The sequence below is a fragment of the Hemitrygon akajei genome, chromosome 6, assembly GCF_048418815.1.
Source record: "Hemitrygon akajei chromosome 6, sHemAka1.3, whole genome shotgun sequence".
In the NCBI taxonomy this organism is placed as follows: Eukaryota; Metazoa; Chordata; class Chondrichthyes; order Myliobatiformes; family Dasyatidae; genus Hemitrygon; species Hemitrygon akajei.
The window spans coordinates 37,712,005-37,737,418 of record NC_133129.1 but is presented as its reverse complement, the minus strand read 5'-3'; the positions used below and the strand labels follow the sequence as shown (position 1 = coordinate 37,737,418).

The following is a 25,414-nucleotide window of genomic DNA, read 5'->3' as shown; positions in this document are numbered from 1 at the left end:
ACAAATGTTTGTATTTCTTTCACTTTGCGTTTATTTAGTTTTTTCCCCTAACCAAATTTCTTAAAGAGTAAATTATTATTCCACATCTCAAGTAATTTAGAGGTAAATTTTGAATTTGCTCAGGAAGTATTTCATTCAACAAATTGCTATAACAGGAGGTACACTGTTCTTTATGCAATTACAGTTCTGTGCAAAAGTCTTAGACATACATGCAGTATATATCTAAAACTTTTGCACAGTTCTGTAGTAATTGTATGTATTGCACTCTCCGGCTGCTGCATACAAAACAAATTCAAGACATACTGTTTGCAAGTGATGATAATCCTGAAATAGGTCTCTATTGTGGTCTAAGAGTGGGAAGGTGGCAGGGAGAGGGAAATGAATCATAGTTGGGAAAAGGGAGAGGGGAGGGAGTGGGAAGTACCAGAGACACATTCTGTAATGATCAATGAACCAATTGTTTGGAGTTAGTTGACCTTGCCTGATGTCTCAGGGCTGGATGTTTCTTCACCCATGCCACTCCCTGCCCCGGCACCTGTCCCACACCCTTCACCAAGCACTCCACCCTTGCCATTCCCAACATCCTTTGCTCTCGCCAGATTTAGAAACTTGTTCTCCACTCCACATTGACAAATACAGTACTGTACAGCGATCTTGGGCATCCTAGCTACAGTAGATATATGTGGCAAAGATTTTATATTTGCATAATAATTTCTTAACTTCTCATGCTTTGATTTTTTTTCCCACTGCTCTTATGGAATAAAACAGCATGTAACCCTCAAGCATTCGTTTTGTTGGGGTTGTCAATAAGTAAAGTTCCGGAACAGACGAAGTTCCTACTATTGGATCCTGACATCATAGGAGGATATAACATGCCCAATAAAATTGAGACGGTACAGGTAAGAAAAGCTGTAGTAAAAGTTCGGCAACCATTTTATAAAATTTAAAAAGGCCTTTTCCACAAGAAACAAGATTTTGGATATTATGAAATAATTGATTATAATAAATTGTTTTATCAGTTTTTTAAAGAAAGCTTTATTTAAGAATCATTGTCAGTTGACTTACATAATCAATTTTACTTCTGCCCATATTGATAAAACCCCATTTCCAAGATATCTTTCTGTTGAATCTAACCAGAGGTCTGGCACTTGTGACTTCATGTAAGATATAAAGTTTAAAGAACATGATCTAGAAATTCTCTCAATAAAATGAAGTATTGACCCCGGTGTTGTAAATGACAAGTCTCAAGGGTCAGAGATGTCTGATATTGGTCTTTAAATTTCGTTTACGTCGGAATTGCAAGCTGATGATGTGCGCACTGCGTCACAAGCAGCTTGCTGATGAAGACCATTTGAATTTTTGAGCTCATCACTTGTGTGCTTGAAAAGTAGATAGGACTTAAACTAGTGAATGATAGGGCACTAGGGAGTGTAATGAAATGGAGGAACTTAAGAGTACAAGTGCACAGTTTATTGAAAGTGGTGACACAGGTAGAAAGGGTGGTGAAATGATATTTAGCTTTCATTAGTCAGAGCATTAAGTGTAGAAATTGGGATATTATGTTGCAGCTGTACCAGTCGTTGGCGAGACTGCACTTGGAGTTCTCTGTACAGGTTTGGTCACCCTGTTATTTGAAAGATGTGGTTAAACAGGAATGAATGTAAGAAAGGCTTATGAGGATGTTGCCAGGACTAGAAGCGCTGAGTTGTAGGAAAGGTTAGCCAGGCTAGGTCTTTATCCATTAGAACATAGAAGAATGAGGGGAAACCTCACAGAAATATTTAACATTATGAGAGGCATAGATAAGGTGGATGGTAGCAATGTTTTCCCCAGGGTAGGTAAGACCAAAACTAAGGGCATAGATTTAGGGTGAGAGGGGAAGGATTTAAATGGTACGTTTGGGGCAACTTTTTCACACAGAGTGTGGAGAGTATATTGAATGAGATGCTGGAAGAAGAGGTTAAGGTAGGTACAATACTATCGTTTAAGAAGCACTTAGGGGCAGGTCTTTGAGGGATATGGGCCAAATAACGGAAACTTCAGGGTAGCTCCATAGTTGTCATAGACTTGCTAGACCAAAGGGCCTGTATTGATGCTGTATTTCTCTATGACTCGATTACCACCAGTTGCCTTTGAAGGGCGGGTATATGCAGAAAGAGTATAGAATATGTGGAAGGACAATTGGTGGGGATGATTGAAAAATACAAACATTTGTAGCATCAACTATTAGCAAGGCATCAGGAACTAAGGGAAAAGAATCCAAAAGCAAAATACAACCTATGTTGAAAGTTTGAAATTCAACAAAGAATACTGTAAATACTCTATAGATAATGTAACAACTGCGGAGAGGGAAACAAGTTAATACTTGCTTTAACCTGAATCTAGTCATGGGCCTGTAAGCATCTCGTAGGTGCTTCTAGAACTGACGTGTATTTTTGACACTTTCTGTTTTATTCAAGGGAGAGGCACTCAGCGAGTATGAGACGGTTAGATAGTAGAGGAAGAGTAGATGGTAAATAGAAAAGGGGCAGGGGCTAAGGGAGAGAGATTTGAGTGACAGGGAGAGAAGAGAATTATGAAGATGTGAGGCAATAAAGTCAGGAGATGGGGGCTTTGAGATCTAGTCAGAATTCCAGGCTTTACACTCAGATGCATTTTTTAAAAACTTCTCTTGGGCCACATCCCATCACAATTGAGTTGGTACCAATTCGTTCAGGTTAAAGAAGCAGAACAGGTAGGGCAGGAAGCCAAGGAGGTCTGATAGGCTAAATTATTTTAATATGAGAGGCCTGGCAGTTAAAGCAGAAGAGCTGAGCAAGGATTCCGGTATTTTGACATTATAGCTATTACAGAAACATCATTAAGGGATAAGCCAGACCAGCAGCTCAACATTCTAGGTACAGATCCTACTAGTGTGATAGAAGTGGAGGTAAGAGAGGAGGGAAAATAGCTCTTATTAATTCAGAAACAGAATTAGATTTATTATCACTGACACATTGTAAAATGTGTTTTGTTGTAGCAGTGAAATGCAAGACATAAAAAATTACTTAAGTTACAAAAATAAATCAATAGTGCAAAAGACAAATAAAAACATCGCAGCAGTACTTAGGAAGGATATTCCTGGGCACTGTAGTGTGAGGCCGTATGGACAGCACTTAGGAATAAGAAGGGTGTGATCACTTTGATGAGATTCCACTATGCGCTCCTCAGTGGTCAGCAGGAATTAGAAGAACAAATATGTAGAAAGAATATAGATAGCTTTAGGGATAATAGGGTTGTAATATTAGTTGATTTAAAATTAATTAGCACTGTGTTGGTGCTAAGGGATTTGATGGGACCAAATTTGTTAAGTGTGTCCAGGAAAATTTTCTCAGGCAATACACGGATGGCCCTACAAGAACAGAAGTCTTGATAAATTAATCAGATACTATAAACTTCCCCTAATGTGTGAGTGAGAAGTAGAATATTGAGAGGAATTGATGGGGAATGCAAAGAATAAATTGGGATAGCGTAGATTTAGTGTAAAGATGGGTGCCTGTAGTCAGTGTGGACTCAGTGAACTCCAGGGCCTTTTTCTGTGTGCTAACACTGCGAATAGTACCTATATCCACTGCTGTTCACATTTACTGTAATTAATTGTCTTGTGTATTTTAGGCTATTGGGTGGAGCTCAATGGAATTCTGGGATATGTTTGAATATTATAACATCTTCCTGCCTGTGAGACCCAAAGGTATTTAAAGTTACTGCCGCTTCAATGCATGATAATGGAGTTGTGGCTGGAGAACAGAATCTTCAGATGCACAGCATACATACAATCTTTACGCACTCTGTCCTCACAATACTTTTGAGCACATCTGCTTTTCATAATACTGCAATAAAAAAAACAGCTAAATGTATCTTCAGTATTTTATTGCTTAAATATTTTCAGGTGCAGGGGTGTTGAAATGTAATGGCAATTTTTACAGGAAATACAGATAATTTCAAGTAAATTTATTATCAGGTTACATATATGTCACCAGATCATTACCCTAAAATTCATTTTCTTGCAGGCATTCACCATAAACACAAAGAAACACAATAGAAGCAATGAAATAAAATGCACACAAGACGGACAAACAACCAGTGTGCAAAAGAGAACAAACTATACAAATACAAAAAAAGATCATACAAAATAATAATAAATAAATAAACAGACAAACAAACAAGCAAGCAAGCAATAACAATATCAAGAACATGAGATGAAGAGTCCTTGAAAGCGAGTGTCCTGTGGAGTGTATCTTATTCTGATTGTTGGTTAGTTTAGAAGCTGCAGCTGCTTTTCCCATTGAATAGATGCCTGGTGTCGAGTTTCAAATATCCTGGGTATATAAAATAGCAGGTGAAAGGGACTTGCTCTCTTCTTCCTTTGTCTAAGGCAAGACCATTGGGAAGGTATGCTCTGTGCACATTTTTAACTAAACATGTTTGTTGAGTGTTCAGGTTTGTAGTGTCTATAACTTGGGGAACATGAATGTCTGGTCAAAATTTTAGTTTGTAAATAAATGATTAATATACCTATTTACAAAGAGTGCTTTCTGCATCAATTGACAGACCCACAAACCTGATTAAGCTTTACAGTGAGTCCATAGGTTGTGGATATCGTTCAGTCTTGGAGTGAGTGAGGTTGAGAGAAATTATCCCCTCTGGTTCAAGAGCACGATGGTTAAGGAGTATTAACTGTTCCTGAACCTGGTGCTGTGGCTCTGAGGCCCCTATACCTCCTTCCTGCTGGCAGCACTGAGAAGGTAGCGTGACCTGGATGGTGGGGGTCCTTGATGATGGATGCTAGAACTACTTGTAGATGAGCTCAGTTGTATAGAGGGGTTTACCCATGAAGAACTGGGGTTTGTAACCACAACTTTTTTATAGGATTTCCCATTCAAGGGCATTGGTGTTCCTATACCACGCCATGATATAATCAGTTAGTATATTCTCCATTGCACATCGATAGAGGTTTGTCAGAATTTTAGGTGACATACTGAATCTTCGCAAACTTCTAAGAAAATAGAGGCCTGCCATGCTTTCTTTGTAATGGCACTTTTGTGCTCTACCCATCACAGATCATCGCCGAGGAATTTAAAGTTGCTGACCCTCTCCATCTCTGATTCCCTGATGAGGACTGGCTCATGGACCTCCAGTTTTATCGTCCTGTAGTAAATAATCAGCTCTTTTGGTTATGCTGACGTTGAGAGAGAAGTTGTTGTGACACATTGAGCAAGATTTTCAATCTGTTCTACATGCTAATTTGTCAGCTCCTTTGATTTGGTGAAAAACAGTGATGTTGTCAGCAAACTTAAATATGGCGTTGGAGCTGTGCTTAGCCTCACAGTCATAAGTGTAAAACAATTAGGGGACTAAGCACACAGCCTTGTGGTGCACCACTGCTGATGGTGATTGTGGAGGAGATCTTGTCAATCTGAACTGACTGGGGTCTGTAAGTGAGGAATCCATTTCCACGAGGCCTAGGCCTTGGAGCTTATTGATTAGTTTTGAGAGGATGATAGTATTGAATGCAGAGCTATAGTCAATGAAGAGCATCCTGATGTATGCATCTTCACTATCCAAATGTTCCAGGGGCTGAGTGAAGAGTCAATGAGATGGCATCTGTTGTCAACCTGTTGTGACGGTAGGCAATTTGGAGCAATCCAAGTCACTCTTTAGGCAGAAGTTGGTATATTTCATCACCAACCTCTCAAAGCCACTTTAACACAGTGGGTATAAGTGCTACTGGACAATAGTCATTGAGGCAGGTTATCACGTTCTTCTTGGGGACCAATATAATTGAAGCTTGCTTGAAGCACTTGGGTACCTCAGACTGCTGAAGTGAGAGATTAAAGATATTAGTAAATATTCCAGCCAGTTGATCAGCACAGTTCTTCAGTACTTAGCTAGGTAACCCATCTGGGCCAGATGTTTTCTGTGGGTTCTCCCCCCTGAAGGATGTTCTCACATTGGTCCTAGAGATTGATATTACAGGGTGATTTTAAGGTAATAATGAAGAGGATAACCAGAGGTTTCTTCAGATATATGAGGTATAAAAGAGAAGCGAGGGTGAATATCAGACCAATGGAAAATGATGCTAGAGGTAGTAATGGGGGGGGGACAATGAAATTACAGATGAACTGAATAAGTATTATGTATGCATCATTCTTCACTCTGGAAGACATTAGCAGTATGGTGGAAATTCCAGGTGTCAGGAGGCATGAATTGTGAAAAGTTATCATTACTAGAGAGAAGATTCTTGGGAAACTTGAGAGGTCTGAAGGTAGATAAGTCACCTGGACCAGACGGTGTACACCGCAGGATTCTGAAAGAGCTGGCTGAAGAAATTGTGTAAGCATTAGTAATGATCTTTCAAGAATCACTAGATTCTGGAATGATTCCGGAAGACTGGAAAATAGCATATTTTTCTCCACTTTTCAAGAAGAGAGAGGCAGAAGATGGGCTAGTTAATCTGACCTCAGCGGTTGGTAAGATGTTGGAGTCAATTATTAAGGATGAGGTGTCAGGGTACATGGAGGCACATGATAGAACAGGCCGTAGTCAGCATGGTTTCCTCAAGGGAAAATCTTGTCTGATAAATCTTTTGGAATTCTTTGAAGAAATAGCAAGCAGGATAGACAAAAGGAGAATCGGTTGATGTTGTACGGTTAGATTTTCATAAGGCCTTTGACAACGTGTCACACATGAGGCTGCTTAAGACCTAAGTATTATGAGAAAGATTCTAACATGAATAAAGCAGTGATTGATTGGCTGGGACTTTAGTCAAGCATTTAACAAGGCCACTCATCATAGGCTGATTCAGAAGATGAGCACACATAGTTACTTTTTAGATTCAAATAAGCATGGCATGGAAAACAGAGTAATTATGAGATGAAGAACATGTCCTTAGATTGTGGAAATAGTTCTATGAGGTATATCACTTTAATGTGAGAAGTAAAATATTTAAAGGAAATATTTGAGGCAACCTTTTACATTGAGCATGGTAGCTACCTGGAACGTGCTTTGAGGGGTACTGGTTTGTAGGAATAGATACAATAGCAGCGTTTAGGAGGCATTTATGGAGGAATATGACAGGCAGAGAATGAAGGAATATAGATGATGTGTAGGAAACTAGGATGGGGGTGGGGGGGGTTCCCAGCTTTTTTTATGCCATGGACCCCTGCCATCAACCGATGGGTCTGTGCACCCCAGTTTGGGAACCCTGCATAACATCTAAAATAAAAACAGAAAATGCTGGAAATTCTCAATAGATCAGGTCACATCTGTGGGAAGAAATACAAGTAATGTTTTGGGTTAAAGAGCCTTTTTCAGAACTAGGAAGGAGACAAACGTTACCCTCTGCTGCTTTTTTACATTTTAGACTGCTTTCTGTATTTCTGTTATCTTAATGAAGGCAGACATATTATGATGAAACTCAATACACTTGCACAGCCTTAAAAGGGAGAGGGTTTTTGAAGAGTAATGCCTCAAATGAGGTACAGAACTTGTGGTCAACCAGGCTGCAGTGAACCCTGCTCTTGTATAATCTGGAGTATGAACATCATGCATCTCAAGGCAGTAGACAAATACCACACATGCTGTATTCACAAAATTCTTCAATTCACTGGAAGGACACGTAAACCAATGTCAAAATCTTCTTCCAAAACAACAACCACAGTTGAGGTCCTAATTTACATTCGATCAATTATATTGGACAAGCCATGTTGCTTGCATGCCCAACAGTGAACTGCTATACAGATGGTCTGTTCCAAGCACTGTTATAGGAAGAGATTACCAATAGTCAATGTTGTTCCTTTGCTTAAGAAGGACAGTAGGGATAATCCAGCAAATTATAGGATAGTGATCGTTAAAGTAAGTCATTAGAGAGAATTCTTAGACATTGACCTGAAACGTTATTTACTTCTCTTCCCAAAGATGCGACTCAACCTACTGAGTATTTTCAACATTTTCTGTTTTTATTTTGGATGTTACAGCATCTTTTTTTTCAAGTATTTGAAGTGAGCCATATTTTCCAGAATTTTACAATGAGCCAACAGTGCATTGTTAGAGGATGATGTGATGCAATGGGGCAGGTCAGCAATGCACCTTGTATCTGCTTTGTGTGTGAAGAGCTTTATAACATAATTATATTAGTTTGAATATATTTCTTTGTGTTCTGCTTGTGATTTCATTCTGACTTGTGTTTCCCTCAGTAATGATAGAATCAGTTTCTCCTTTTTAAGGAATTGAAGAATGACACTGTCTTCAAAAACTAAAAAGCTGCAGATGCTGGAAATCTGAAATAAAATGGGATACGTAAACTTGAGGAACCGCATCTCATTTTCTGACCTCAGGACTCTACACTGGATTCAACAATTTCAGAAAATCAGCCTTTCTAACTTGTATCAGAACTGGTTTGTTCTCAATTCACAGATGCCGCCTAACTTATTGATTTCCAGTATTTTATTCTATTTCAGATATCCAGAAAGTGCAGTGTTTTGTATCTCACCGTTCTGTTATTGGTTTCTTTTCCTGTGCTTCTCTGTTCTCAGTCATGTCCATCAATTTACACATTTTCCAAACAGACCAGTTATGATCCACAATATTTGCTCTCTTAGTTGATACTATAACACGCTGTAAGGTTTCACTGCTAATGTAATAGCTTCTCTGTAATGTTCCACTGCTAAGGTAATGGTTTCTCTGTAGCCGCAATGTTTGGATTATGACTAGAGATAACGGGGCATGTTAGCCAATGAGCGGGACGTTGTAGAACATAGAACAGTACAGCACAGTACAGGCCCTTCTGCCTACAATGTTGTGCCGACCATTCCTCCATATACCTGTCTAGTAGTCTCTTAAATTTCACTAGTGTATCTGCCTCCACCACTGATTCAGGCAGTGCATTCCATGCACCAACCACTCTCTGAGTAAAAAACCTTCCTCTAATATCCCCCTTGAACTTCCCACCCTTTACATTAAAGCCATGTCCTCTTGTATTGAGCAGTGGTGCCCTGGGGAAGAGGTGCTGGCAGTCCACTCTATGTATTCCTCTTAATATCTTGTATACCTCTATCATGTCTCCTCTAATCCTCCTTCTCTCCAAAGAGTAAAGCCCTAGCTCCCTTAATCTCTGATCATAATGCATACTCTCTAAACCAGGCAGCATCCTGGTAAATCTCCTCTGTACCCTTTCCAATGCTTCCACATCCTTCCCATAGTGAGGAGACCAGAACTGGACACAGTACTCCAAGTGTGACCTAACCACAGTTTTATAAAGCTGCATCAACTTTATAGAGTTGTTCTTTCTTGTGTGGCTGGAAGCTGGGAATTTGTGGTCTTTTGCCGGGGAGAGATGAGGAGAGAAGACACAAATGGAGAGAGTTGATAGACCGCTGGACAGAATGGACTTGGAGTGAGGGGCCGAAGGTCAGCAATGATCGGAGGAGGTCGATGGTGGACAAACGGCCTTATCAGTGAGCTCCAACATTGCGCATTAGACTGCTTCATGAGAATGGGCCCTTTTTTTGTTTACTCAAATTAAGATTCTTTAGTCAAATTAAGATTTATAAAGCTCAATCATTTAATCGTATATTGTGTACTGTTTGTTATTTCGTGGTACTGATTTGTAAGGGCCACATCACACAGCATCCACCCAAACGAGATTTCTAAACCTCTAATATTTAGGAGAATGAGAGGTAAATTGAAACAACAGAATTCTTAGAGATGTCAACACAGCAATGCAGCAAGGATGTCTTCCTGATAAATGGCATCCAGAATTAAAGGGTCATAGTTATAAAGTACATGGTGGGCGCAGTCTCCTTGGCCATACACTCATCTTTGGAGCTTCTGGACAATAAAGACATTTTTATCAAACTACTATTTACTGACTACAGCTCTGCCTTCAATATTATAATTTCAAACAAACTCATCACCAAACTCCGATCCTGTGAATCAAAGCCTCCCTTTTCAACTGGCTTCTTGACTAACGGACAACAATAGGTAAGGATAGGCAGCAATACCTCTGCCACAATTATCCAAAACACTGGTGCTCCACAAGGTTGTGTCTCAGCCCCAACCCCCTGTATTATATGACTGTGTAGCCAGATTCTACTCTAACTCCATCTCTGTTTGAAGCTTATACCACCATACTGCACTATATCTCAAATGAGTCAGAGTACAGGAAGGAGAAAGACAGCCTAGAGACATGGTGTCATGCCAATACACTTTCCCTCAATGTCAGCAAGACAAAAGAGCTGGCCATTGACTTCAGGAAAGGATGGGCAATACACATACTCCTCTCTTCATCAATAATGCTGAGGTTGAACGGGTTGAGAGTTAAATTCTGAAAAGTGAACATTACCAATAGCCTGTTCTGGTCAATCACATAGATACCAGGCCAAGAAACCTCACCAAACCTGCCCGTCGACCATTTTCTATTTTAATTGACACACCCCAGAAAGCATTATAATTGGATGCATAACAGTATGACAACTGCAAAAAAAAAAATGCAGAGAGTTGTAGACACAGCTCAGCACATCAGGGAAAACAGCTTCTTCTTAGAGTCCATCTATACTTCTCTCTGCCTCAGTAAAACAGCCAGCATAATCAAAGACCCTACCTACCTCTGACATTCCCACTTCTATCAAGCAAACGATTCAAAAGCTTGAAAGCACACAGCACCAAGCTCAAGAACGGTTTCTGCCCCACTGTTATAAGAATGGTTCCCTCATACAATAAGATTGACTCTTGACCTGACAAGCTACCTCATTATGAGCTTGCACCTCATTGTTTACTTGCACTGCACTTTCTCTGAAACTGTTATACTTTATTCTCAATTTTTTTAAGGAAATTACAAGTAGGGTAGACAAAGGAGATGCAGTGGATGTGGTATACTTGGATTTTCAGAAGGCCTTTGACAAAGTGCCGCACATGAGGCTGCTTAGCAAGATAAGAGCCCATGGAATTACAGGGAGGTTAATAGCATAGGTGGAGCATTGGCTGATCGGCAGAAAACAGAGAGTGGAAATAAAGGGATCCTATTATGACCGGCTGCCGGTTACCAGTGGAGATCCACAGAGGTTGGTGTTGCTACCGCTGCTTTTTACAATGAATGTCAATGATTTGGACTATGGGATTTGTGACTAAATTTGCTGATGATACAAAGAAAGGTGGAGGAGTGGGTAGTGTTGAGGAAACAGAGAGACTGCAGAGAAACTTAGATAGTTTAGGGGAATGGGCAAAGAAGTGGCAAATGAAATACAATGTTGGAAAGTTTATTTGCTTGAAGAAATAAATGGGCAGACTATTATTTAGATGGGGAGAAAATCCAAAATGCAGAAATGCAAAGGGACTTGGGAGTCCTTGTGCAGGATACCTTAAAGGTAAACCTCCAGGTTGAGCTGATGGTGAAGAAAGCAAATGCAATGTTGGCATTCATTATGGTATGGAATATAAGAGCAGGGATGTGATGTTGAGGCTTTATCAAGCACTCGTGCGACCACACTTGGAGTATTGTGTGCAGTTTTGGGCTCCCAATTTTAGAAAGGATGTACTGAGATTGGAGAGGGTTCAGAGAAGATTCAGGAGAATGATTCCAGGAATGAAAGGCTTACCGTATCAGGAACACCTGGCAGCTCTTGGGCTATATACCCTGGAGTTCAAGAGAATGAGGGGGGATCTTATAGAAACATTCTGAATGTTAAAAGGCCTGAACAGATTAGGTATGGCAAAGTTATTTCCCATGGTAGGGGAGTCTAGGACAAGAGGGCACGACTTCAGGACTCAAGGACGTCCATTTAGAACAGAGGTGTGGAGAAATTTCTTTAGTCAGAGGGTGGTAAATCGGAATTTGTTGCCATAGCAGCTGCGGAGGCCAAGTGATTGGGTGCATTAAAGGCAGAGATAGATAGGTTCTTGGTTAGCCAGGGCATCAAAGAGTATGGGGAGAAGACAGGGGAGTGGGGATGACTGACAGAATTGGATCAGCCATGATTGAATGGTGGAGCAGACTCGATAGCCAGAATGGTCTACTTCTGCTCCTATATCTTATTGTCTTATTGTTTTACTTCAATGCACCATGTCATATTCTCATCTGTATGAATAGTATGCAAAACAAATTTTCCACTGCATCTCACCAATAAACCAATTCCACTTCCAATGGCCCAACTTATCCATGCCAAACAAGGTGCCATCCTGAGATGAAGCCAAATGTCTGCCTTGACCCATATCCCCTGAACCTTTCAGCCCGCTGTGGATTGAACTGTTATAGGAAAGACATTAGTTAGCTGGAAAGAATGCAAATAAGATTTAGAGTCATAGAATCATAGAAGAGTACAGTGCAGAAATAGGCCATTTGACCCATCTAGTCTGTGCCAAACTATTTAAACGGCGTAGTCCCATCGACCTGCACCCTGACCTTAGCTCTACTATCCATGTACCTATCCAAACTTTAAATGTTGAAATTGTACTCGCATGCACCACTTGAACTGGCAGCTTATTCCACACTCTCACGGCCCTCTGAGTAAGGAAGTTTCCCCTCATGTTGCCCTTAAACTTTCGCCTTTCATCTTTAACCCATGGCCTCTTGCTGTAGTCCCACCCAACCTCAGTGGAAAAAAGCCTGCTTGCATTTACCCTATCTACACCTCTCATAATTTTGTATACTACTATCAATCTCCCCTCAATCTACTATGTTCCAAGGAATAAACTCCTAATCCTTTCAATATTTTCTTATAACTCAGGTCCTCCAGTCCCAGCAACATCCTTGTAAATTTTCTCTGTATGCTTTCAACCTTATTTACATATTTCCTGTAGGTAGGTGACCAAAACTGCACTCAATACTCTAAATTAGTCCTCACACCCAATGTCTTCTACAACTTAAACATAATACCCCATCTCCTGTACTCAATGCTTTGATTTATGAAGGTCAATGTACCAAAGCTATTATTACAAACCTTTCTAACTGTAACACTATTTTCAATGAATTATTGACCTGTATTTCCAGATCCCTTTGTTCTACCGCACTCCTCTGTGTTCATTGTGTAAGACCTACCCTGGTTGGTCCTATCAAAGTGCAAGACCTCACACTTGTCTGCATTAAATTCCATCTGCCATTTCTCCAGCTGATCCAGATCCCTGTGCAAGCTCTGATACTCTTCCTTGCTGTTTCCTACACTATCAATCTTGGGGTCATCCGCAAATTTGCTGATCCAGTTAACCACCTTATCATTCAGATCATTGATAAGGATGACAATCAACAACAGATCCAACACTCCACTGCGGCACTCCACTCGTCATAGGCCTCCAGTCAGAGAAACAGCTACTACTACCACTCTCTGGCTCTCCCAAAAAGCCAATGTCTAATCCAATTTTTTACCTCACCTTGAATGCCAAGCGACTGAACCCTCTTGACCAACCTCCCATGCGGACTCTGTCAAATGCCTTGCTGAAAACCATGCAGACACCATCCACTGCCTTGCCTGGTGATCTGCCTCTCCACCAGAGGACTTTAGGTTCAGACCAAGGGAATAACTGTCAAACACAGTTCACTTAAAATTACATATTGTTTATTAGCAAGCTTGCGTCTCAGTTGATATTACAGAGCCCTGCTCATAGAGCCTGGAAATCTGTAATCAAGTGAGTCCTGAGCACTCTCTGGGGTTGCTTCTTAAACATTTGTTATCACATACGTACTCTGATTCTTGCCAGACACCCTTGATTAGTGTTTATGCAAAGCAGCTGTCTCATGAAACAAGCAATCCTTTGTTCCTTGCATCCATCCCACGATTAGCAGATTAGTTATCTTGCAACATTATTGTCATAGCACGACTAGTCAAGCTACTAATGTCAGTCAGGTTTTAGCCCTTTTAATTCTGTATATAATTCCTCATGCCTTCAACTTTCCTGATAACTTCCTTGAAAAACTTGACCCACCATGCACAAAGCCTAGTCAGTCCATGTCTATCCTAATACGTTCTGTAAACACAATGGAGTTTTCAACATTGCTGCCTCTCTCCCAGACGAGCTAAATCTTTTTTACACTCGATTCGATGTCACCAACACTGAGCCCCTGAGGAGACCTACAGCTGATGTGACCTGCAGCTTGGTCATCTCTGAGGCCCAAGTACGTAGGTGTTTCCAACAAGTGGACGGTTGCAAGGCTGTGGAACCGGACGGCATCCCAGGGCGGGTGCTCAGGGTGTGTGCGGCACAACTGGCAGGTGTGTTCACAGACATTTGTAATCTCTCCCTCTCCCAGTGTAGAGTGCCATCCTGCTTCAAAACATCCACCATTGTTCTGGTACCTAAAAGACCAAGGTAACATATCTGAACGACTGGCGTCCTGTCGCACTCACCTCAATAATAAGCAAATGCTTTGAGAGGCTGTTCAAGGACTGCATCTGCAGCATGCTGCCACCCACACTGGACCCCCTACGGGCACAACCAATCGACAGATGACGCAATAGCCACAGCCCTACACATCCTCCTCACCCACCTGAAGAAGAGGGATGCTTATGTGAAAATGCTGTTCTTGGACAACAGTTCAGCATTCAATACCAGGCTCGACAAGAAGCTCAGAGACCTTGGCCTTCATCCTGCCTTGTGCAGCTGGATCCTGTCAGATCGCCAACAGGTGGTAAGAATGGACTCCCTCACTGCTGACCCTCTGACCCTCAACACAGATGCTCCTGAGGGCTATGTACTAAGCCCTCTCCTTTACTCTCTGTATATCCATGACTGTGTCGCCACCCACAGCTCCAATCTGTTAAGTTTGCTGACCACAGTACAGTGATTGGCCTAGTCTCAAATAATAATGAGACAGCCTGCAGAGAGGAAATCATCACCCTGACATAATAGTGTCAAGAAAACAACCTCTCCCTCAAGGTCACAAAAACAAAGGAGCTGGTTGTGGACTACAGGAGGGGCTAGCCCCTCTTGACATCGATGGATCTGGGGTTGAGAGGGTGAACAGCTTTAAATTCCTTGGCATAAACATCACCAAGGATCTCACGTGATCTGTACATACCAGCTGTGTGGTGAAAAAGGTACATCAGCACCTCTTTCCCCTCAGACGGTTGAAGTTTGGTATGGGGCCCCTAAATCCTAAGAACTTTCTATTGGGGCACAATGTGAGCATCCTGACTGGCTGCATCACTGCCTGGTATGGGAACTGTACTTTTCTCAATCACAGGACTCTGCAGAGAGTGGTGTGGACAGCCCAGCACATCTGTAGATGTGAACTTGCTACTGTTCAAGACATTTACAAAGACAGGTGTGTAAAAAGGGCCCGAAGCATCATTGGGGACCCACGTCACCCCAACCACAAACTATTCCAGCTGCTACCATCTGGGAAACAGTACCGCTGCATAAAAGCCAGGTCCACAGGTTCCAGGACAGCTTCAGTGTTCCCCTACACAAACTTCTGCCATCTGCCCTAACAGGAGATCAAGTATTGTACACTCTTAAAGATTTGCAAGAATGCTACCAAGATTCGAAGGCCTGAGTTATATGGAAAGGTCAGGCAGACTCCAACTTTATTTTTTTGATCAAAAGAGTCAGAGAGATTGTCATGGATGACATAGAACATGGAAATCTACAACACATTACAGGCCCTTCGGCCCACAATGTTGAGCCAACAATGTAACCTACTCTAGAAACATGTGTCACCACATTTTTCAATCTTTAAAACATTGGGTTTTTTTTCTTTGAGACATTGTAAGTGTTACTTCAATGTACTCTTGTTATTTTGGATAATAATAATAAAGATTTGAAAAGAAATAAAAGACATGCATGTGGATACTAACTGGTCGACATTGATAAGTTTGGTCAAAGGGCCTGTCTCTGTGATACACTGTTCAAATGACTACGATCTATAGATTTCTGGATATTAAGTATTCAACAGATAGAGGGAAGGCTGGATAATAGCTCTGATACAAAAGCCAGGTTTTGCTGAAAGATGGAGCATTTTAAAACAGGCAAATGGCCAAAATCTATTTCTGACCTTCACAACTTTATATATCTCGCCTTATTTTTTTCTCCAAAAATACTTTATTCAGAAATATTACAAAATGAAGTTATTTACATAGAAAAAAAAACATTCGTTAAATCTGAGTCCTTATACAATAAATAAAGTTATTTACAATAAATTATGCGTTGGCTCTCTGTTCCTATTCAAATTAAAGATGTTCACAAATATATCTCGCCTTATTACAGCAATAGAAGTAATCGCTTTCAAAATATATTCGTCGTGTGTCTGTTACCCTGAAAAACGGCCTACCCCTCTGCTGTTAGTTGCGTTGATTCGAAAAGTCGTGATGCCCCTCACAAAGATGGCGATGCTGGTGAATCGTTTCCGCGGTAACGGCGTGGAGTAACTTGTGACGTGGCCTAGGCGGCTGTTTAAGGCGTGCCGGTTTTGAATGTGTTTGCTGCACACAGTGGCCCGCGGATCGCCAGCAGGATAAAATGGTGAGATGTGACCTTTGCCGAAGTTGGGCTGTCCAGGCGGGAATGTCGTTCTATTTTCTTTCAGTTCCATGACCAGGTTACGGTCGCCCCTCAGTGGAAGGCCCGAGTGTTACACCGGAGAGGCCCATAATGCTTCTTCGTAATTTGAGAGCCTAGTTCCTGAACTTCAGTGAAAATAAAGGCCTCTGTGATTCGGGGGTCACCTGTAGGAAAAAATGACAACGATCACGATTTGTTTTGATATACTACAGGGAAGCTGTCCCTTTAATATTTGTAAGGTTTCAAACCTGTAACGCCGACCGCCTATTTAATTCCATAGATGCTCCCTGATGACCCGCAAAGTTCTCTAGCATCTTTACTTGTTGCCCCCATTAGCAATTTAAAATTGCACACCGCTGGGTGTGTGCGAGGGTGAGCTTTCGTGTGTACGATTTGGAATTCATTGCTGAAAAAGCATAAAAAATAGATGAGGGAAAATGTTTTGATAAATTGCTTTATTGTTGTCACATGTGCTGAAGTGCAGTGAAATATTTTGCTTTGTACGCCATCCTTTACAGATTATTACAACATTCAGGTAGTACAAGGGAAAACGTTAACAGAATGTTGAGTAAACTTACAGTAATATACAAAGTACGGTACAATTAAGATTGTACTAAGCCATTAAGATTCAGGGTCCAAACAAGATAGTGTTTCAGGTCAAGTAACATTGCAGGGAACCGTTAAGTAGTCATACAACAGTGGGGTAGAAGCTGCCTTTGAGGGAGAGGGGAGAAGAGAGAATGTCAGTGTGAGTGGAATCAGTGATCGTGTTGCCTGTTCTACCAATTCAATGAGAAGTGCTGACCGAGTACAAGGAGGAGAGCAAACACGAGGAAATCCGCAGATGCTGGAAATTCAAACAACAACACACACAAAATGCTGGTGGAACACAGCAGGCCAGGCAGCATCTATAGTGAGAAGCGCTGTTGACATTTTGGGCCGAGACCCTTCATCAGGACTAACCAAAAGGAAAGATAGTAAGAGATTTGAAATTAGTGGGGGGAGGGGGAAATGCAAAATGATAGGAGAAGACCGGAGGGGGTGGGATGAAGCTAAGAGCTGAAAAGGTGATTGTTGAAAGTGATACAGAGCTGGAGAAGGGAAAGGATCATGGGACGGGAGGCCTCAGGAGAAAGAAGGGGGGGGGAGCATCAGAGGGAGATGGAGATCAGGCAAACAACTAAATATGTCAGGGATGGGGTAAGAAGGGGAGGAGGGGCATTAACGGAAGTTAGAGAAGTCAATGTTCATGCCATCAGGTTGGAGGCTACCCAGCCGGTATATAAGGTGTTGTTCCTCCAACCTGAGTTTGGATTCATTTTGACAGTAGGGGAGGCCATGGATGGACATATCAGAATGGGAATGGGACATGGAATTAAAATGTGTGGCCACTGGGAGATCCTGCTTTTTCTGGCGGACCGAGCGTAGGTGTTCAGCGAAACGGTCTCCCAGTCTGCGTCTGGTCTCACCAATATATAAAAGGCCACACCGGGAGCACCAGACGCAGTATACCACACCAGCCGACTCACAGGTGAAGTGTCGCCTCACCTGGAAGGACTGTCTGGGGCCCTGAATGGTGGTGAGGGAGGAAGTGTAAGGGCAGATGTAGCACTTGTTCCATTTACAAGGATAAGTGCCAGGAGGGTGATCGGTGGGAAGGGATGGGGGCAACGAGTGGATAAGGGAGTTGCGTAGGGAGCGATCCCTGCGAAAAGCAGAAAGGTGGGGGAGGGAAAAATGTGTTTGGTAGTGGGATCCCGTTGGAGGTGGCGGAAGTTACAGGGAATTATACGTTGGACCTGGAGGCTGGTGGGGTAGTAGGTAAGGACAAGGGGAACCCTATCCCGAGTGGAGTGGCGGGTGGATGGGGTGAGGGCAGATGTGTGGGAAATGGGAGAGATGCGTTTGAGAGCAGAGTTGATGGTGGATGAAGGGAAGCACCTTTGTTTAAAAAAACGAAGACATATCCTTCGTCCTGGAATGAAAAGCCTCATCTTGAGAGCAGATGCGGCGGAGACGGAGGAATTGTGAGAAGGGGATAGCCTTTTTGCAAGAGACAGGGTGGAAAGAGGAATAGCTGTGAGAGTCTGTAGGCTTATAGTAGATATCAGTAGATAGGCTGTCTCCAGAGATGGAGACAGAAAGATCAAGAAAGGGGAGGGAGGTGTCGGAAATGGACCAGGTAAATTTGAGGGCAGGGTGAAAGTTGGAGGCAAAGTTAATGAAGTCGACGAGCTCAGCTTGCGTGCAAGAGGCAGCGCCAATGCAGTCGTCGATGTAGCGAAGGAAATGAGGGGAATGGATACCAGTATAGCCTTGGAACATGGACTGTTCCACAAAGCCAACAAAAAGGCAGGCATCACTGGGACCTATACGGGTGCCCATGGCTACACCCTTGGTTTGGAGGAAGTGGGAGGAGCCAAAGGAGAAATTATTGAGAGTAAGAACTAATTCCGCTAGACGGAGGAGAGTGGTGGTAGAGGGGAATTGGTTAGGTCTGGAATCAGAAAAAAAAGCGAAGAGCTTTGAGACCATCTCGGTGGTGGATGGAGGTATATAGGGACTGGACGTCCATGGTGAAAATAAGATGGTGGGGGCCAGGAAACTTAAAATCATTGGAAAAAATTCAAAGCATGTACACGGAGGAGAGGATGGTTTCTGGGATGTGCTGAGTTGTGCTCAGAACGCTGCAATGTCATGCAATCTTGGGCAGAGCTTGCTATAGCAAGTCATGATGCAATTGAATAGGATTCTTACAATAAATATTGGTGGGAGTCAGAAGGGATATTACCATATTTCTGTAGCCCTCTGAGGAAACAGAGGGCTGGTGCAGTTTCTTGGCCATGGCGTCTATATGGTATTTTGCAGCATTATAGGGTGGGATCTGATGGGATTGTTTGACTCAGCTGACTCAGACTTAACAGGTTGAATGACCTCCTGTCCTCTAATAATTTCATGGTAATGACCCATTCCTAAACTGGAATTCGTACTCTGGACATTAGTTTGTAAAACTAAAAGTACGATGAATCACCTATACTCCATGCAAGACAGGTACCAATGGAGGAAGAAAATAATACATCTCAACAGAGGTTTTGTTCTGTTTTAAAACTCAGGAAGGAAGTTAGTTAACAAACTTTTTTTTTAAAAATAGTTTAAAAACTATTTTAAAAAATGCTGGAGCTAATCAATATGTTAGGAAACTTCCACAATATGAGAAACATAATATTTCAGGTTGATAGTTTTTCTTTGCAATATTTGCTGTTGTGTGTAGTTATGACTATTGGAACACATTTGTCTCTGATGCATGGGTTCCAGGGTGAATTGAGAGTTTCTATTCGGAACCAGCTTGTCCATAGAAGATTGATGGAGTTGTGAACAGCATTAAGTACCTTCAAAGAATACAGCACAGTGTAGATCTGTTCTAGACATGGACAAAGAAATGACAGATGAAGTTTAATCTGGGAAAGTGTGAGGTGTTGCACTTCGGGCTGTTAAATGAAAAGAGAAAGTACATTTTAATACAGGGGCAAAGACTGGGAATAAATGGGGTTGGCTGCCCCATTTGCTGGTTGGCTGCCGGTGACTAGTGGTGTTCTGCAGGAATCGATTTTGGAACTGCTTCTTTTCATGCTATATGAGGGCACAGCCTCAGAAAATTGGATGCCCCTTTAGATCAGAGATAAGGATGAATTACTTTAGCACGAAGATAGTGAATTTGTGGCATTCATTGCTGCAGTTGGCTGTGGGGCCAAGCCATTGGATATATCTAAAGTGAGGTTCTTGGTAGGTCAGAATGTCAAAGGGAGAAGGCAGAAGAATGGGGTTGTGAGGGATTAATAAATCAGCCATAATAGAATGGCCTAATTCTGCTCCTATGTCTTATGGTCTTAATGGTAGACTTCTTAATTGCACCGAAGTACAGAGGGATCTTTGGGTCCAGATCCATAGTTCACTGAAAGCTGTCATGCAAGTGAATAAGGTGGTAAAGAAGGCATTTGGCAAGTTTGCCTTTATTGGTAAGAGTGTTAAGTGTAAAAGTAAGGAAGTTCTGCTGCAGATATATAGAACCTTAGCTAGACCACACTTGCGGTATGTGTGCATTCCTGGTTCTCCCATTATAGGAAGGATGTGGGAAGGTGCAGAAGAGGTTTACCAGGATGCTGCCTTAATTAAAGTGTATGTTTTACAAGGAAAGGTTGGACAAACTTGGGCTATTCTCCTTAGAGCATCAGAGGCTAGGGGGAAATCTGATTGAGATTTTTTTTAATTATGAGAAGCGTCGATAGAGTAGACAGAATCTGTTCTCCAAGGTAGAAATAATCAAACAGCTGAAGACATGCTTTTATGGTTTGTGGGGGGAGCATTTAAAGGTAACTCGGGGCATGATTTTTAATGCAGTGAGTGGTAGGTGCCTGGAATACTTGACCAGGGGTAGTAGAGGAAATAGGCAATATGGTGGAGTATGAGGCTTTTGGATAGACATATGAATATGAAGGGAATGGAGGGATATGGATGATACACAGGAGAAGGACATTTGATATCAATGGCATCAAGATTGACACAACATAGTGGGCCAAATGGCCTGTCCAGAGCTTTCCTGTTATATGTTTAACAGTGTCTCTCAAACTTGCATAATGTGTCACTCAATGGGTCAAGGGCAGCAAGTATGTGGGAATACCAGTACTTGCAAGTTCTCAAAGTTCTGCTCCGTTCTTGAGTCTCCAGGTAATTAGTTAATTCATCTGTGATGCTGTAAAAACAATTCTCTTCAATATCATCTCCAAGGCTTCCTTGCATTTTATTAAAGTACACATTAAAAGTTGCTCTAGTCAGAGTTGCGTCTTTCTCTAATTGGTCTACTAATTCCTGTTAAGCTGTCTGTGAACTCATCCTGTGATTTCCTACTTACTACCTTCACCCTTTTTCCACTAAGAATTTCCTTTCTTGGCTCTTGTGTTAGCTATTATTATTAACAGCTTTCTTTCCTCAGGTACTGTTAGCTTCCCTATCAAAACCAGCATCATCATATCTCCTCAGAAAACCTCTTGGCCTTTTGTTTAGCAGCTGCCATCTCATAACCAACTTTCTTTACTCCAAAAACATTTTATAGCCTCATTTTTTTGCACCTCTTAGTGAGTACTTCTCATGTGAATCCTGTCAAGTTTTTGTTCTTGGTATGGTAACAAAACATTGAACACAGCACTGGACAAGATATTTCAAATGACAAGTCTTCCCAAAGCTTCATCTACCTCTTTTTGTTCTCTACTGCTATTTCCTCCTTTGAGGTGATTCCTCTAACCTATATCTTATAAATTGGCTGTCCCTAAATTGATTTTAAAATAAATCAGAAAATGCTAGAAATACAACTTTATAAAACTAGTTAAGCTACATCTGGAGTATTGCATTCAGACTTGGTTGCCCCATTATAGAAAAGATAGTGAAGCTTTGGATAGGGTGCAGAAAACGTTTACCAGGATGTTGCTTGGATTAGAGGACGTGTTATAACGAGAGGTTGGACAAATTTGGGTTGTTTTCTTTGGAGCCTCAGAGGCTTGAGGGTGATTTGATGGAGGTGTACAAGATTATGAGACACAGATAGACTAAGACAATAGATTTATCAATGGGTTGAAATAATGTGTACTATAGAGGTCATCCATTAAGGTGAGAAGGAATCATTTCAAAGCAGGAATCATGTGACGTGAAATTTGTTAACTTAGCAGCAGCAGTTCAATGCAATACATAATCTGGCGAGAGAAAAAATAATAAATAAACAAGTAAATCAATTATGTATATTGAATAGATTTTTAAAAAGTGCAAAAACAGAAATACTGTATATTTTTTTTTAAGAAGTGAGGTAGTGTCCAAAGCTTCAATGTCTATTTAAGAATCGCATGGCAGAGGGGAAGAAGCTGTTCCTGAATCGCTGAGTGTGTGCCTTCAGGCTTCTGTATCTCCTACCTGATGGTAACAGTGAGAAAAGGGTATGTCTGGGTGCTGGAGGTCCTTAATAATGGACGCTGCCTTTCTGAGAGACCGCTCCCTAAAGATGTCCTGGGTACTTTGTAGGCTAGTGCCCAAGATGGAGCTGACTAGATTTACAACCTTCTGCAGTTTCTTTTGGTCCTGTGAAGTAGCTGCCTCCATGCCAGACAGTGATGCAGTCTGTCAGAATGCTCTCCCTGGTACAACTATAGAAGTTTTTGAGTGTATTTGTTGACATGCCAAATATCTTCAGACTCCGAATAAAGTATAGCTGCTGTCTTGCCTTCTTTATAACTACATCGATGTGATGTGAGGGGCATGCTTTTTACACAGAGAGTGGTGGGTGCTAGGAATACACTGCCTGGGGTGGTGGTAGAGGCAGAAACATTAGGGATTTTCAGAGATGTTTAGATACCACATGAATGGGAGGAAAATGGAGGGATATGGTGATTTTTTTTCAAATTTTTAAAATTATTATTATTTAAAAATAACACAGGAACATCACAGTAACAACACTTTCAATGCCTCAAAAAGAGAAATTATCTTAAAGATTGAAAATTTTTGTGAATAAAAAAAGTCCTACTAAGCAAGAAAAGTGAGGGGGGGAAAAAGAAACCCATTGGGGGTACAACCCCGAGCCATGCGTCATACAGGAAGCTTCTAAAAATAAACATCAAAACGCCAACAAGAAAGAAAAGATACATCAAAAAAAATTTACACTTAGATCGTGGAGGAAATCTATCAGTTAACTGAAATGATAATAAAGAGCAAATGAGCCCCATCTCTTCTTAAAATCAAATAAAGGTTCAAAGCTTCGACTTCTAATTTTCTCCAAGCTAAGACACAGCATCACTTGAGAGAACCATTGTGACAAAGTAGGAGCTGATATATCCTTCCATTTCAACAAGATGGCCCTCCTAGCTATCAATGTAACAAACGCAATAACATGTTGGTCAGATACAGAAATACCATGGATATTTTGAGGAATTATTCCAAAAAGCAGAGTCAATTTATTAGGTTGTGAGTTGATTCTGAGTGCTTTAGAAATTGTCGAAAAGACTGACTTCCAAAACTGTTCTAATATAGAACATGTTCTGTAGGTAGAAGAGCTTAGCCATTTGATTACTAATTTAATCAGTTTGATACAACATTGTGGGCCTGTTACCCTGTTCCTGCACTGTACTGTTCTGTTTTCAATAACAAGGTTGGTAGCGTCTGTGGAGAGCAGAAGATTTAATGTTTTGGACCTTTCTCAGTCTGACCTTCTGAGGTCACCTGGACAAAAAAGACACAGGTGTTTGAATGCTGTTCATAGACTTCAGTTCAGCATTCAACACAATCATCCCTCAGAAACTGATTGGAAAGCTGAGCCTACTGGGCCTGAACACCTCTCTCTGCAACTGGATCCTAGACTTCCTGACTGGGAGACCTCAGTCAGTCCGGATCGGGAGCAACATCTCCAACATCATCACACTGAGCACGGGGGCTCCCTAGGGCTGCGTGCTCAGTCCACTGCTGCTCACTCTGCTGACCCACGACTGTGCTGCAACACACAGCTCGAACCATATCATCAAGTTCGCCGATGACACAATCGTGGTGGGTCTCATCAGCAAAAATGACAAGTCAGCTTACAGAGAGGAGGTGAGTAGCTAACGGACTGGTGCAGAGCCAACAGCCTGTCTCTTAATGTGAACAAAACAAAAGAGATGGTTGTTGACTTCAGGAGGGCACGGAGCGACCACTCCCCGCTGAACATCGACGGCTCCTCGGTAGAGATTGTAAAGAGCATCAAATTTCTTGGTGTTCTTCTGATGGAAAATCTCACCTGGTCCCTCAACACCAGCTCCATAGCAAAGAAAGCCCAGCAGTGTCTCTACTTTCTGCGAAGGCTGAGGAAAGTCCATCTCCCACCCCCCATCCTCATCACATTCTACAGGGGTTGTATTGAGAGCATCCTGAGCAACTGCATCACTGCCTGGTTCGGAAATTGCACCATCTTAGATCGCAAGACCCTGCAGCGGTTAGTGAGGTCAGCTGAGAAGATCATTAGAGTCTCTATTCCAGCCATCACGGACATTTACACTACACGCTGCACCCGCAAAGCAAACAGCATTATGAAGGACCCCATGCACCCCCTCATACAATCTCTTCTCCCTCCTGCCGTCTGGGAAAAGGCTCCGAAGCATTCGGGCTCTCACGACCAGACTATGTAACAGTTTCTTCCCCCAAGCTATCAGACTCCTCAATACCCAGAGTCTGGACTGACACCTTGCCCTATTGTCCTATTTATTTATTGTAAAGCCTGCACTGTTTTTGTGCACTTTACGCAGTCCTGTGTAGGTCTGTAGTCTAGTGTAGTTTTCTCCGTGTTATTCGTCAGTCTAGTTTTTGTATTGTGTCATGTAACACCATGGTCCTGAAAAACATTGTCTCTGACTTCACTTGACTTGAGTGTTTACAGCATCAGATGTTTCTGCCTGACACGTTCCTCAGAATTTTGGCTATGTTAAAGTAATTCCTATTTTTTTCTTATGACATGGAAGGAGGCTACTCAGCCTTTTGGATTTGCTATTTCCATTAGTCGCATTCTCTATTTATTTCCCTAAGAACTAATCTTTATTATATGCGCACTAATTGTGTCTTGATTATCCTGCTACCTATTTCCATTCAGTATATTTTCAGTAGCCACTAAACATACCTGCACAATATTAAATCAGAAATCACAGGGATAAACCTCCCTCTTAAAATCGTCAACTGATTTAAATTATTCAATGTTACAATTCAAGGAATAGTACACTTTGTGATATTATAGGTATTTAGAAGGCCGAAAGACATTAAAGCCTGTTCGCTAAAATGTAAATTTTTGCTTCCACTCTGCAAATGTCCATTCTTTAATTCTTCTGTG

At 41.6% G+C, this 25,414-nt stretch overlaps 2 protein-coding genes and 1 long non-coding RNA gene across 4 annotated transcripts in view; 2 read left to right on the top strand and 1 right to left on the bottom strand.

Moving 5' to 3' along the window:
- Positions 1 to 16,432, bottom strand: part of cfap96 (cilia and flagella associated protein 96) — a 99,059-nt gene extending 82,627 nt beyond the window's left edge. Inside the window, exon 1 of one of the 2 annotated variants that reach the window (XM_073048148.1) lies at positions 16,298 to 16,432. The gene's annotated coding sequence lies outside the window, so the exon portion shown is untranslated. Of the gene's footprint in view, positions 1 to 16,280 lie in introns of both variants that reach the window. The other variant, XM_073048150.1, reaches the window with a different exon arrangement.
- Positions 775 to 4,511, top strand: LOC140728972 (uncharacterized). Its single transcript, XR_012099224.1, has 3 exons — positions 775 to 899; positions 3,655 to 3,730; positions 4,050 to 4,511. It is a non-coding gene; the product is annotated as an uncharacterized lncRNA (long non-coding RNA).
- The window catches only part of LOC140728970 (ufm1-specific protease 2-like), a 51,322-nt gene continuing 42,258 nt past the window's right edge, over positions 16,351 to 25,414 (top strand). Inside the window, exon 1 of the mRNA XM_073048147.1 lies at positions 16,351 to 16,488. Coding sequence (XP_072904248.1) covers positions 16,486 to 16,488 — 3 coding nt within the window. The 5' untranslated portion in view covers positions 16,351 to 16,485. The remainder of the gene's footprint in view (positions 16,489 to 25,414) is intronic.